Genomic DNA, 14,962 nt, shown 5'->3' on the forward strand with positions numbered 1-14,962 from the left:
GGAACCAAACAAACACTCCTGAAACAAATAAACACTTCCGAAACCAAACAAGCACTCCTGAATCAAGCTAAACAACGCAAAATGCAAACTAACACTCCTGAAACAAATGAACACTTCTGAAAAAAAAAACTCCTGAAACAAGCTAAACACTGCAAAATGAAAACAAACACTCCTGAAACAAATAAACACTTCTAAAAACCAAACAAACACTCCTGAAACAAATAAACACTTCTGGAACCAAACAAACACTCCTGAAACAAATAAACACTTCCGAAACCAAACAAGCACTCCTGAAACAAGCTAAACAACACAAAATGCAAACTAACACTCCTGAAACAAATAAACAACGCAAAATGCAAACTAACACTCCTGAAACAAATGAACACTTCTGAAACAAAAAAAAATCCTGAAACAAGCTAAACACTGCAAAATAGAAACAAACACTTCTGAAACAAATAAACACTTCTGAAACCAAACAAACACTCCTGAAACAAGCTAAACAACGCAAAATGCAAACTAACACTCCTGAAACAAAGTAAACACTACTGAATCCAAACAAACACTCCTGAAACAAATAAACACTTCTGAAACCAAACGAACACTCCTGAAACAAATAAACACCGCAAAATGCAAACAAACACTTCTGAAACAAATAAACACTTCCGAAACCAAACAAACACTCCTGAAACAAATAAACACTGCTGAAACCAAACAAACACTCCTGAAACAAATAAACACGTCTGAAACCAAACAAGCACTCCTGAAACAAGCTAAACAACGCAAAATGCAAACTAACACTCCTGAAACAAATGAACACTTCTGAAACAAAACAAAAAAATCCTGAAACAAGCTAAACACTGCAAAATGAAAACAAACACTCCTGAAACCAAATAAACACTTCTGAAACCAAACAAACACTCCTGAAACAAATAAACACTTCTGGAACCAAACAAACACTCCTGAAACAAATAAACACTTCCGAAACCAAACAAGCACTCCTGAATCAAGCTAAACAACACAAAATGCAAACTAACACTCCTGAAACAAATGAACACTTCTGAAACAAAAAAAACTCCTGAAACAAGCTAAACACTGCAAAATGAAAACAAACACTCCTGAAACAAATAAACACTTCTGAAACCAAACAAACACTCCTGAAACAAATAAACAACGCAAAATGCAAATTAAAACTCCTGAAACAAATGAACACTTCGGAAACAAAAAAAAATCCTGAAACAAGCTAAACACTGCAAAATAGAAACAAACACTTCTGAAACAAATAAACACTTCTGAAACCAAACAAACACTCCTGAAACAAGCTAAACAAAGCAAAATGCAAACTAACACTCCTAAAACAAAGTAAACACTACTGAATCCAAACAAACACTCCTGAAACAAATAAACACTTCTGAAACCAAACGAACACTCCTGAAACAAATAAACACCGCAAAATGCAAACAAACACTTCTGAAACAAATAAACACTTCCGAAACCAAACAAACACTTCTGAAACAAATAAACACTGCTGAAACCAAACAAACACTCCTGAAACAAATAAACACGTCTGAAACCAAACAAGCACTCCTGAAACAAGCTAAACAACGCAAAATGCAAACTAACACTCCTGAAACAAATGAACACTTCTGAAACAAAACAAAAAAATCCTGAAACAAGCTAAACACTGCAAAATGAAAACAAACACTCCTGAAACCAAATAAACACTTCTGAAACCAAACAAACACTCCTGAAACAAATAAACACTTCTGGAACCAAACAAACACTCCTGAAACAAATAAACACTTCCGAAACCAAACAAGCACTCCTGAATCAAGCTAAACAACACAAAATGCAAACTAACACTCCTGAAACAAATGAACACTTCTGAAACAAAAAAAAACTCCTGAAACAAGCTAAACACTGCAAAATGAAAACAAACACTCCTGAAACAAATAAACACTTCTGAAACCAAACAAACACTCCTGAAACAAATAAACAACGCAAAATGCAAATTAAAACTCCTGAAACAAATAAACACTTCGGAAACAAAAAAAAATCCTGAAACAAGCTAAACAACGCAAAATGCAAACTAACACTCCTAAAACAAAGTAAACACTACTGAATCCAAACAAACACTCCTGAAACAAATAAACACTTCTGAAACCAAACGAACACTCCTGAAACAAATAAACACCGCAAAATGCAAACAAACACTTCTGAAACAAATAAACACTTCCGAAACCAAACAAACACTTCTGAAACAAATAAACACTGCTGAAACCAAACAAACACTCCTGAAACAAATAAACACGTCTGAAACCAAACAAGCACTCCTGAAACAAGCTAAACAACGCAAAATGCAAACTAACACTCCTGAAACAAATGAACACTTCTGAAACAAAAAAAAAACTCCTGAAACAAGCTAAACACTGCAAAATGAAAACAAACACTCCTGAAACCAAATAAACACTTCTGAAACCAAACAAACACTCTTGAAACAAATAAACACTTCTGGAACCAAACAAACACTCCTGAAACAAATAAACACTTCCGAAACCAAACAAGCACTCCTGAATCAAGCTAAACAACGCAAAATGCAAACTAACACTCCTGAAACAAATGAACACTTCTGAAACAAAAAAAACTCCTGAAACAAGCTAAACACTGCAAAATGAAAACAAACACTCCTGAAACAAATAAACACTTCTGAAACCAAACAAACACTCCTGAAACAAATAAACACTTCTGGAACCAAACAAACACTCCTAAAACAAATAAACACTGCTGAAACTAAACAAACACTCCTGAAACAAATAAACACTTCCGAAACCAAACAAGCACTCCTGAAACAAGCTAAACAACGCAAAATGCAAACTAACACTCCTGAAACAAATGAACACTTCTGAAACAAAAAAAACTTCTGAAACAAGCTAAACACTGCAAAATGAAAACAAACACTCCTGAAACAAATAAACACTTCTGAAACCAAACAAACACTCCTGAAACAAATAAACACTTCTGGAACCAAACAAACACTCCTAAAACAAATAAACACTGCTGAAACTAAACAAACACTCCTGAAACAAATAAACACTTCCGAAACCAAACAAGCACTCCTGAAACAAGCTAAACAACGCAAAATGCAAACTAACACTCCTGAAACAAATGAACACTTCTGAAACAAAAAAAATCCTGAAACAAGCTAAACACTGCAAAGTAGAAACAAACACTTCTGAAACAAATAAACACTTCTGAAACCAAACAAACGGTCCTGAAACAAGCTAAACACCACAAAATGCAAACAAACACTTCTGAAACAAAAAAAACTCCTGAAACAAGCTAAACACTGCAAAATGAAAACAAACACTCCTGAAACCAAATAAACACTTCTGAAACCAAACAAACACTCCTGAAACAAATAAACACTTCTGGAACCAAACAAACACTCCTGAAACAAATAAACACTTCCGAAACCAAACAAGCACTCCTGAATCAAGCTAAACAACGCAAAATGCAAACTAACACTCCTGAAACAAATGAACACTTCTGAAACAAAAAAAACTTCTGAAACAAGCTAAACACTGCAAAATGAAAACAAACACTCCTGAAACAAATAAACACTTCTGAAACCAAACAAACACTCCTGAAACAAATAAACACTTCTGGAACCAAACAAACACTCCTAAAACAAATAAACACTGCTGAAACCAAACAAACACTCCTGAAACAAATAAACACTTCCGAAACCAAACAAGCACTCCTGAAACAAGCTAAACAACGCAAAATGCAAACTAACACTCCTGAAACAAATGAACACTTCTGAAACAAAAAAAAAATCCTGAAACAAGCTAAACACTGCAAAATAGAAACAAACACTTCTGAAACAAATAAACACTTCTGAAACCAAACAAACAGTCCTGAAACAAGCTAAACACCACAAAATGCAAACAAACACTTCTGAAACAAATAAAAACTTCGGAATCCAAACAAACACTCCTGAAAAAATTTACACTAATTAAACCAACCAAATACTCTTGAACAAGCTAAACAAAATAAACATTGAAAAACGTAAACACTCTTGAAACAAAATAAATATTGAAAAACGTAAACACTCTTGAAACAAAATAAACATTGCCGAAACCAAACAAACGTTCCTAAACAAAATAAGCATCATTGAAACAAAGACTGCTAGTTCCAATACAGTTTTTCACAGGTTTTCCATTCAGGTGCTTTCAGTTTGTATTCAATAAAATAATGCTTTCACATTTACTGTCATACTAATTAGCTGTTGCCAAAAATCCTGTTTCGATTGATCAAAACTGCTGTAAGTGATGAAATACCCAGCATAAAATGTTGCTACTTAATGACATAAGTAATTGAAATAAGTGTCATGAGAAACCACAACTATCTCTGTCATTGCTAGACTGTACAAACAGCAAAATGAGTTAGTAGTTTTCAACTTTTTGTTAGTAACTTTAAGTGTAGTGAAAAATTATGAAATACATAAAATGATAAATAGATTGTAATAATTAAACTGTGTGTGTGTGTGTGTGTGTGTGTGTGTGTGTGTGTGTGTGTGTGTGTGTGTGTGCGTGCGTGCGCACATGCGTGTTGAATGTTTTGGTTCCTGCTAAATATGGAAATCGGTGTTCAGTTTCTCTCTTGGATATTTAAGTTTGCCACAGTGCTGATCCTATGCCATATGTTAACAAAGCCTACATTAATAAATGCCATTTGGGATTTTCGAGCAGTGGGTCAGTGAAGAACTGTGAAAGTCTAAATCTCATCTGATCCGATTTCTAGTTTTTCTAGAATCCCAGAACCAACACTTTTCTTGAACTGTTATTCCATGATCAAACTCCTCTGCCCAAATGTAAACACTGTGTAATCTATGGATTCTTAAAATATCGCCTTCCATGTTTATAATTCAAACACTTCTGGACACATTCTCATTTCCTTCTAATTACTTATATCAAATGGACCCCGAGTCTATTCAGTGAATGCATTTAATGATTTCCTGTATCCATAAATCTGTTCACAAGAATGATTATATGGTACCAAAGGGTGAAGACTGCACACTCAGCACTTTAGAGGAAGGGAATGACAAAAAAGCAAGTACTGTAGTATTTGTTAGTGCAGAGATCAGAAAAAAGACCCACTTAGGGTACACATATTTAAAAAAAGACAAAACAGCCTAGTCGACTAATCAGTCATCTATATAATTTGTCTGGTTGGATTTCATTCTTCATTATAAAAGTTGAGGTATTTAAAATAAATAAAAAATACATTTAGTCACATCATTATTTCTGTAAAAACAGATGCTCTTATAATCTTCAAACATTAACCTCCACTCCCTTTCAAAATTATCTTTTCTTTGCACAACATCCATCTTGGAGTGAAGGTGGGGCAAAATTCATTGTCTAATGGTCAGGCTTTCAACTTCCAATGAATTCCCAAAGGATAAAATCAAGTCCCGCCCTACGAAGTCGATTAATTCGAATATACGTCACAATAGGGAAGAAACACTGTAGCAACTTTTGTTTCAGGCCGACCTTAAAATATTTATATAATGAATGAATCAGTTAAATGACCTCGCTGACTTTGGAAAATCTGAAAGGACAACACACTATTAAAATTCCTGTGTAAGACTTCCTTGGTGTCCTTGGTTAAACCCTTGAGGAAATAAAGTAAAGTGGCACATTAACTGCTAAAGTTGAATGACAAATAATGAGTTATAGTAGTAAATTTTCCAGTTTCTGTCATGACGTCTCGGGTAAAAGACTTCCAGTAAGCACACTGGGAGTGAGACGTTCACAGTAAACTTTGACCTCAGTGCTCCATGTCTACAGTCTCCTTTCATCTCAAGCTAAGAAATAACATCGTGGTGTCACATCCAGCAACAGCAGCTTTAATGGACCTTAACCCTGATGAAATATACAACACTCAAAGAAAGCGCCCCAAATTTGACGAAAACCAATGAAAGATGGGACAGAAAGGGATTTTAAAAAGAGAGCAAAAAACACTAAGGAATGAGTGAAATGTAGATCTGATGAGACAGAGAGCAAAGTTTACACAAGACGGCCGGAAATAAGAAGATATTTCACAGAAAAGATGCAGAGGGATGCACACTAAGGGACGAATTTATTATAGTTTCTGACACACTCAGATGTTTTGTTGGCCAACTTGTCATCTCACGTTACATTAATCTTAAGAAAAGTTATTCAATGTCCGCTGATATTTAGCTGGCCAGAAAAATTTACCCTAGAGGAAACTTTCTACATAAACATGCTCATAGTCAATTCCAAGAAAGAGCTTTGAGTTGCTAGTTTGTGTTAACCTTACTGACAAGTAAATAAAATATGCTCAAGCACAGCTGTATTTTCTCTTTACTCTCAAGTTTTATGTGATTTTTCTGTCAGTAAAAAAACATGAAAACAAATGCAAAGAGCACACAAAATCATTTTACATTTAAGCATTTGGCAGACAATTTTATCGAAAATTACTTAAAGGTGTACATTTTAGCGGCATGTAGGGTTGAGATTGTGAATTGCAACCAACGGCTCAGTCCACAGCTCACTTCTCCTTTTTCGAAACCATCTATCGATCTGTCTTGGGCTGTCTGTCTATCATCAGATTTTTAATAGATTTTTTTCCTTTTTGGTGTTTTGTACTTTTTAAATTACTTTTTATAACTAATTAATTAATTCTGTCAGTTTTAAAAACATGGCCTCACACAGATAAGATGGGGAGAATGGAATAATTTTACAGTCCATTAGACAGCTGAGGATATTCAGTCACCACATTTTTTAGGGTTTGGCACATCGATGACCTTATTCATAAACTTCTTATTGCTGTTCTGTGCCCCTCTTTGCAATTTCTCTGTGGGGGCATGCGCACCACTGTACTAAAGAAACCCCCTCCACACACAAAAAAAAAATCTTGTTGGAGCTATATGAATTTAAGGGTGTTTTCACATATACACTGTTTAGGTCGGCCCAAATGACGTGTCGCTCCGAGTACGGTGCGTTTGGGTCAGTGTGAACACAACAGCCGCACTCGGGTGCGCACTAAACGGCCGCTCCGAGACCGCTCTAAACAGGTGGTCTCGGAGCGGCTGTTGCCGAACTCTGGGGCGACCCACCTGTGGTGTGAACACTGCCGGACCTTGGGCCGAACCAAATACAAGAAGTTTTCCACATGTTTGAGCCACTGGGCTTCCGTTGTGACGTGAGCCGGGTGTTATATTGTGGGTTAACAACAAACAAGCCAATCCTGGTCCGTTGCATAGAGATTCGCTGTCTCCTTTACGTTTGAGCTGATGATTTTATAAATGCATAGCTGTCCTCCACACACAAATAGTGACATTAGGGGCTTTTTAGCAAACGGCTCCGTGAGAAAGGCTTTAATAGAACAGCTACGCAATTTCGCGTTAAAGCAAAGAAACTTCGCAAAGACGTGCATCGTTTATCTCCACATCTTGATAGCTGCGCTCTCCCTGTCAGGCTGGTTGTCATGGAAACGTGGGGGTGGTCATGAGACTGTAAGAGCTGTCAAAGACCAATGACAGCACTGACCGTTGTCACATGGTGTACGGTGCGGCATTTCGAGTACAGCAAAAAAATATATATGTGAACACGGACCGCACTAACTGAAAAATGATACAATGTATTTTGGTGCGGTCCGAGGCCGCACCACGGTGCGCACCAACATATGTGAAAACAGCCTAAATGGCCAATTTTGGCAAAAAGCAACTAGGTATTAGCCTGACGTCGTCATTCAATTCTAGTCAGAATTTGAGTCTGATACCACTCCATTGGACTGTGATTATGGGACGTTTATTAACCGAACCAGGACAAAAAAATGCCTCTGCACTCAATTAGATAGACCTACAACCAATCAGAGCAACCAAGTGTGTGACGTATGTTTAAATGGCGTCTTTCCTTTTGCAGCCTGACTAACATTATGATTGTACTAAGTCTGAGATAGCGAACGTACATCAACACCTATTATGTTTACAACATTTTTTTCATATCACGACATTGTGAGTTATTTACTACACTCTAAAAAAGGCTGGGTTGTTTTTAACCCAGGTCTGGTTCCTTATTGGACAGAACACATTGATGGGTTAAAATGACCCAAATAATGGGTTGTTTTAACCCAACTGCTGGGTTACTGTTAATCAACCATGTTGAAACAACCCAGCATTTTTTTGAGTGTAAGTCATACAGTCAGACTATCTTACACCATTTGTAAGTTAGTTTAACTTCATCCACGGGCTTCCGAAAAGCAGCTGGCAACGACCGCTAGTTATATCCACATTGTCGTGCACGCCGAATTGCCCATTTTCATTGTGTTCCATCTTCTTCTTAGCGACCATTTAAGCCAGCTGATAAATTAAACTTTTGCTGAATCCCAACGGAGGGACGGCAAAAACATCTTTTCAATCAAAAAATACCTTGATCGCGTTTCTCTGTTCCTCTTTTAAAATCAATGCGTAGACCATATCATCTAGAACAGACTCAATGACATAATATTCACATAAAAATACACCAGCTGCATCCATCTTTGTTGTAAACAGATTCAACACAAGCGCCCTTTGGTGACGTGGTTGATTATGTTACTGTTGATCATCTGTCCATCATTGCATAAAGCCCTCCCTGACAATTTTATTGGCTCGATCTGCTTTCGTCCGAGCATAGTTGCGCCACAATGGAGCGACACCAGACTGAACTTCCCGACCTGAAATGTTGTGGGTGGGGCTGGCACCCAGGCTAACTAGGTATGATACAATGACACTTTTTTATCTGAAGGTCAGAGGTCTGACCCGAGCGGGTTCGGGTTTTAGGGTTTCACAGGTGCCTCGAACACGGGTCAGGTATAATAATAGGACCATCGGGTCTTGGGTAATTTAAAATAATTGTGTTTTTGCAAAACGGACCCGAGGCGACCACAACCTAACCGTGTGTGCATGTTTGCCAAAAGCATTCACGACATTGTGTGACTAGCGGTAGGTTAATTTTTGTTGAGACAGACCTGTCAATCAATTTTGAATTACCATTGTGTCGTCGTCAAATAATAAATTAAAATAAATAGAGCAGCGGGCCAAATTGGATGCAAATTGTTTTTTTTTTTATTGCCACTAGTTCGGGTTGGACTCAGGTCTAATTTTTTCGAGTTTGTCTCGGGTTGGCTCTTTCTTTAAAAAAATAATGATTTATGCTAGTTGGGATTGGGTAAAAAGTAATTCTATGTAGAAGTACTGTCCATTGTTCATCTTAACGGCAGTAATATATTTAACTAATGTTCACAAACTGAATTTTTAGTTTACAAGTTTTACAAAACAAACTATTGTACTCAAGCCAGTTCATAGTGAAACATCACATACAAAGTAAACTTCATTCAAATGGCCTCTTCTTTTGTATGTTGATAGTTTTTGACCTAAGCTGATCCACACTGCAGACTTTATTCTGATGAAAAAGCCATATAAGACTTTATCTTTATAACCGAATAGGAAAACAATGGAGGATGGTTTTGCTGTCTAATTGTATAACCAGCAGTGACAGGACAGAATTTGTAACAATGAAAAGAATGCAGGTTGCACGCAAGACAGACACACAGACATCATTATCCAAGTTCAGCTGGTATCACAGCCCAGCATCAACTAAACCCAATAGTACATGTGCACGACACCCGATCTTCATGGATTTAAAGTGCGCACACACAGACAGATGTAAAACGACTCGCCTCCTCCTTACAGTCACACTGTACTGGTCAACAGAAGCCTTTCAGACATGCATGAGGGCAGCCAGCGTTGTCAGCACCTACAGAGTCTCGACAGACCCCTAAAACCTGATCCCCTACACACATACACACAGCATGCCCCCTTCGGCAGCACATGACGGGAGCGCATGCCAACCGCAGTCGGTTCGGGAAAGGATCCCAGTGAAAACCAAACCACTGGGGTAATTCCTTTAATAACACATGCACATATTTAGAGAGGATACTCTTTATGATGTTTGGAAGGGGAGATAAAAACGAAGAGGCCGAAAAAATATTCAGCTTTATCAGAAGCAAAATCACTAGTTAGAGTATAAGCAGGGCATTATGGGTAATGGAGTTTGTACTGAGGATGATGGTGGTTTCAGACTCACTTTTTTCCAGTGTTAAGAAAACACTGGAGATTTACACACAGCAGTAAAAAAGCGAGAGCAGAGGTGGTCTGCCAAAAACTATTTTCTCACCTCGGCCCATCCAGAATGCATTTAAACACCTCTCTTTCTCTTATAAATGTAAATCAAATACAGTGAATTCCCAGTCTGGAGTCTAACATGCTTTCTAAATTAGTAATATTATGGCAAGCGTTATTACAAACTAATCTGTCATATTCAGGCAGATATATGAGTGCATGTTTTTATATTTACTGTACATAAATACACTGAATGTAGTATAGGTCATTCATTTTCCTTCATGCTGAACAATACACATACCACTGTATATACACTGCATATCTGTCAACATCAGGATTTGAAAATAATGGAAATTTCCTGAACCCTAACCTTGATCAGTAAAGTACAATACACGCAAAGTTATAAAAAAATGCATCAACCCGCACATCCAAATGTGTACACGGGCCGACGTGCGCGTTAAAGCATGTGGCGGCTGTAGTAGTTTTGAACGTGGCTCGTCTTCCTCCACCCTTTCTCGCAAAGCTTTTCTTCTTCTTGTTTTATTGGCGGGTGTTGTTTGATTGACATGTTACAGGTATACTGCCGTCTGCTTTACCTGAGGTGGATGTAGCAAACATTTAATATGGCCAGTGGGATTTTTTATAGAAAGACTAAAAATACGTGAGAAATATGGAAAATTATTTAAACGGGATGAAGGGGGGTATAGAATGGTAAAATACGGGAGAATCCAGAGAATAACGGGAAGGTTGACAGGTATGATACATTGTAGCACGAGCAGTGCAGATGCTGAACTATTTACTGTATATCAGTCTCTAACCATGACATCACATACCTGGTTAATCAATCAGATCAATTAAAGATGAAAAGAGAGCCAATCATTCAAGCTTAAAAATATTTTTTATAAAACACTGGCAGATGTTTTAATTCACACAGCTTTTTAAAACCCATAAAGGTCTTTGAAGTGTGAATGAATGGGTGTGATGAATAGTCTACAGTTCAATGCTAAGAGCAACGTATCTGCATCAGTGGCTGATATACATAAAGAAATCTGGAAAAATGAGTCGATTGCGAACATTCATTTACACGCTGAACTACTAAAGATAACAGCAATGCTTTGTTTGGAAATGTGGAACCAGAGGAATGAGATTGATGATTTCCACAAGCTCTCCATAATACAGTCTAAAAAAACTACATAACTAAACAAAATTAATTTGTTTATTTTCAGAAAATTAGATTAGGGCTGTGACAATTGAAAACGATAATAATTGATTATAATAAGTGGTTCAATGTCAACGAATATTGGTGATACAGATGCTGAGCGTTTTTGACAAATATCTTGACAAATATTCTTGTAAAATGTGTGATGTAATCGGTAACACCAGGTTTGTGCCATGTTTATTAAACAGTATTTTTCCTTACCAGCTGCGACAACAAATCAATAAAACAAACAATAATAATTGATTATAATAATCATTTTGCTGACAAAGAATATTGACAGTACAGATGCTGAACGGTTTTTAACAAATATATTTTCTTGTAAAATGTGTGATGTAATCGTAACACCGGGGTCGTCTCATGTTTTTTCCTCACTGGCACATACATAATGAGTGCAGCTTAATAGTTTTTTGTTTATTTACATTTTGGATATTAAGACATTTTATTTAAAACAGGACAAACTTTTATTTAAGGTTTATGTAAAATGTCTAAATGTAATAAAATGTCGATATTATATTACTAAAACTCAATTTGTGTATTTTGCACTTTTCAAAGTACACTTTTACATTTACTGTAAATACCCAGATTTAGGGTTTTAATTGGTTATAACAAGAAAAAAAGTAGTTTTTATCCAACTAATCAACAAAATACTCATCAGATTAATTTCTTATCAAACTACTAGTAAGTTATAGTTTTAATTGCAGAATTGCACATCATTAAGCCAAGTAATTAAAACACAGCATGTTATTTTAACATGGATATCCACCGTAGCAGTTAACCTGAGCCCGTTTAGCTGAGCGTGGATTATGGCTTCTTCAACGTGATCTTTGATCCTCAGCAAAGCGAGCTCCAAGCTGTGCTCTCCGGCGACCATATGCGCGAGATCCTGCAGCACGGTTATGTACTGTCTCCAAGGCATGTGGATCTCAGAGAGGCTGGCCAGGCAACCGCGCATGACGTTGAGGCAGTAGCCACTGCACGCCCGAATCAGGGTGAGTCCCTGGCAATGAGAGCAATAATTCATGCGCAACAGCGCACGCACGCATTCTTTGGACAACTCCATCGTCTCCGTAACGTTCATTACCTCTGACCCCACGGCGAGCGCTATGCTGAGCGCCCGACCCGCTTGCAATGCGCTCACCAACTCGGCCGCCATTGTCCTGGGGTGGGGGCCAAAGGGGTTAATGTCCGGCCTTGTCATGCGAAGACAGTCGCCGAGCTGACTGTCACCGGAAGCGCCCGTGCTGACGCTCTCCGCCATGTCGGGATTGATAATACGGGTGTGGACCAATGGGAAAAGACTGTCAAAGAAACACTGGACGGCGGTTTCCACTGAAACGTTCCCGGTGCCCTGGAGGTATTGGGAAAGGTCAGTGAAGAGGCACATAATGTGTGGGGATATGGAGGGCAGGAGCGATGTGTAAACTCTCTCAAACAAAAAGATCAGGTGTTCCTGAGAAAAGGACAACAGAGACTGGAACACATCTGAAAAGAGAGAAAAGTTATGAATAAGCTTCTGTAACTGATAAATAATCATCACTGTAAAGTTTAAAGATGCATCATGTGACCTTTAGGATCTCTATCAAAAAGTTACATTTAGTTACATTTAAATTAAGTTACATTCTGAAGAATATCGTTTTCATTTGCCTTAGTTGTTTGAATAAATCTGATAATTTGAGTCTTACTTTTACTATAAAAACCATGGTTCATGTTTCTGAGGGTTTGCACATAAATGTATACAGAATCAGGGAAAAGCCATCGCAATGTGAACTATGAATTAGTCGTGTCACTCACATGTCATTTTACAACTGTTATAAATTATAATCTCTGAATGTTCGGTAAATAATATTGCTGTAGAAAACACAATTCACTTATTAGGTTAACATGTTAATGTTTTGTTTCATTTAAAGTCACAATTATGGTGATTCATACATTGATTCTTGATGTTTGTGCATCCCAAACAAACAGCGGTTAATTTTGTCCAATGTTTCGAAAAATCCTTAATGACAAACTGCTGTGAGAGTGCTGGATCTCATTATTGACTGATAAGAAAGTTTTGATGAGTGACTAAATCAATTAACTAGATGATGATCTTTACTATTATGTATCAATAATGTAACTTTACATAAACACAAAAAAAAATTTTATACACAGTAAATGCAACCAAGGATCAAGAGTCCGACTAAAACAAACACTGATCACCAAAATGGTGACATTAAATAAACAAAACATCGACATTTAAACCTAATAAGTTGTGTTTTCTACAGCAAGATTTTAACCGAACATTCAGAAATAATGTTTTATAACAGATTTAAATAAAATGCAATGTTTCTCTATTATTTACATAACAAGCAAAAAAATAAACATAGAAAACAGTCGTTGTTTTAAACATTGTGTGAACATTAAAGCATGACACTGTCATAACGTTTGAAAATGGTAGAATGTAACATTCCTCTGACTTTCAGACAACCAAAAATTTTTCTTTAAACTTAAAACAATGGGACACTTTTTATGTTGGCAAAACTTTTTTGGGAACATTGGGAACTTTCAAGGAACGTTCTTAGAACTTTTCTCTGTTAGCTGGGACAGTACACAAACACACATTGAACACACACACTCATGCAAACACTGAACACACAAACACACTGAACATGCACACTGACAAACACTGAACACACACACTGATTGCAGCAGTACACAAACACAAACTGATAACACTTATACACAAGCTGGACACACACACAAACACTGACTAAACACACACTGAATGCATACAGTAAAATAAACACACACTGAACACACACACACCACACCAACACTGAACACTGAACTTACAGGCACACTGAACATTCACACTGACAAACACAAACACTGGACACACATAAACACTCACATAAACGCAAACACTGAACACACAAACACCGACTGAACACACAAACAGACACAGACGCACACACACACACATACACACACACACACACATACACACACATCACACACACACACACACACACACACACACACACACACACACACACACACACACACACACACTGAACATGCACACTGACAAACATTGAACACACACACACTGAACACATAAGCACACTAAATGCATACAGTCAGTGTTCGAATTGGAGGGGGTCTGGGGGGGTCCCGGACCTGCATTAAGCCCCGAGGGACCCACCATAAATAACAAAAATATAAATTAGGGGGGTCCCTAATGGTTTCTATTAAAATTAAAATACAACATGAATTTAAAATTCTCATGTTGCGCTGTCACAAAGCGATATCTGTCCCAATTTTGCAATAAACTAATTCAAATGATTTCTGTCTGAACTAATTATAAACTCGCAAGTGCGCCTCATGCTGTTTTCTGGAGGAATTGACAGACGATTTAATGTTTCTGTCTGCGTGTCGTGTGGATTATATTCACCTCAGTGACGGTAAGAATGTTTAGTAATCTTTACGCGAAACACCCAATGAACGCAGGATACATCACTGATTATGTGTCTGAGTTGCACCAGAGGTGTATTTCAAAACTAAAGGGTTAGGGTTTTTTT

At 37.3% G+C, this 14,962-nt stretch overlaps 1 protein-coding gene across 3 annotated transcripts in view; it reads right to left on the minus strand.

Moving 5' to 3' along the window:
• LOC141349056 (glypican-5-like) overlaps window positions 1–14,962 on the minus strand; it is a 189,522-nt gene that overhangs the window by 144,892 nt on the left and 29,668 nt on the right. For all 3 annotated transcript variants that reach the window (XM_073857318.1, XM_073857307.1, XM_073857313.1), the window contains exon 3: window positions 12,166–12,884. In XM_073857318.1, coding sequence (XP_073713419.1) covers window positions 12,166–12,884 — 719 coding nt within the window. The remainder of the gene's footprint in view (window positions 1–12,165; window positions 12,885–14,962) is intronic.

The sequence above is a fragment of the Misgurnus anguillicaudatus genome, chromosome 2 (genome assembly GCF_027580225.2).
Source record: "Misgurnus anguillicaudatus chromosome 2, ASM2758022v2, whole genome shotgun sequence".
Taxonomy (NCBI): domain Eukaryota; kingdom Metazoa; phylum Chordata; class Actinopteri; order Cypriniformes; family Cobitidae; genus Misgurnus; species Misgurnus anguillicaudatus.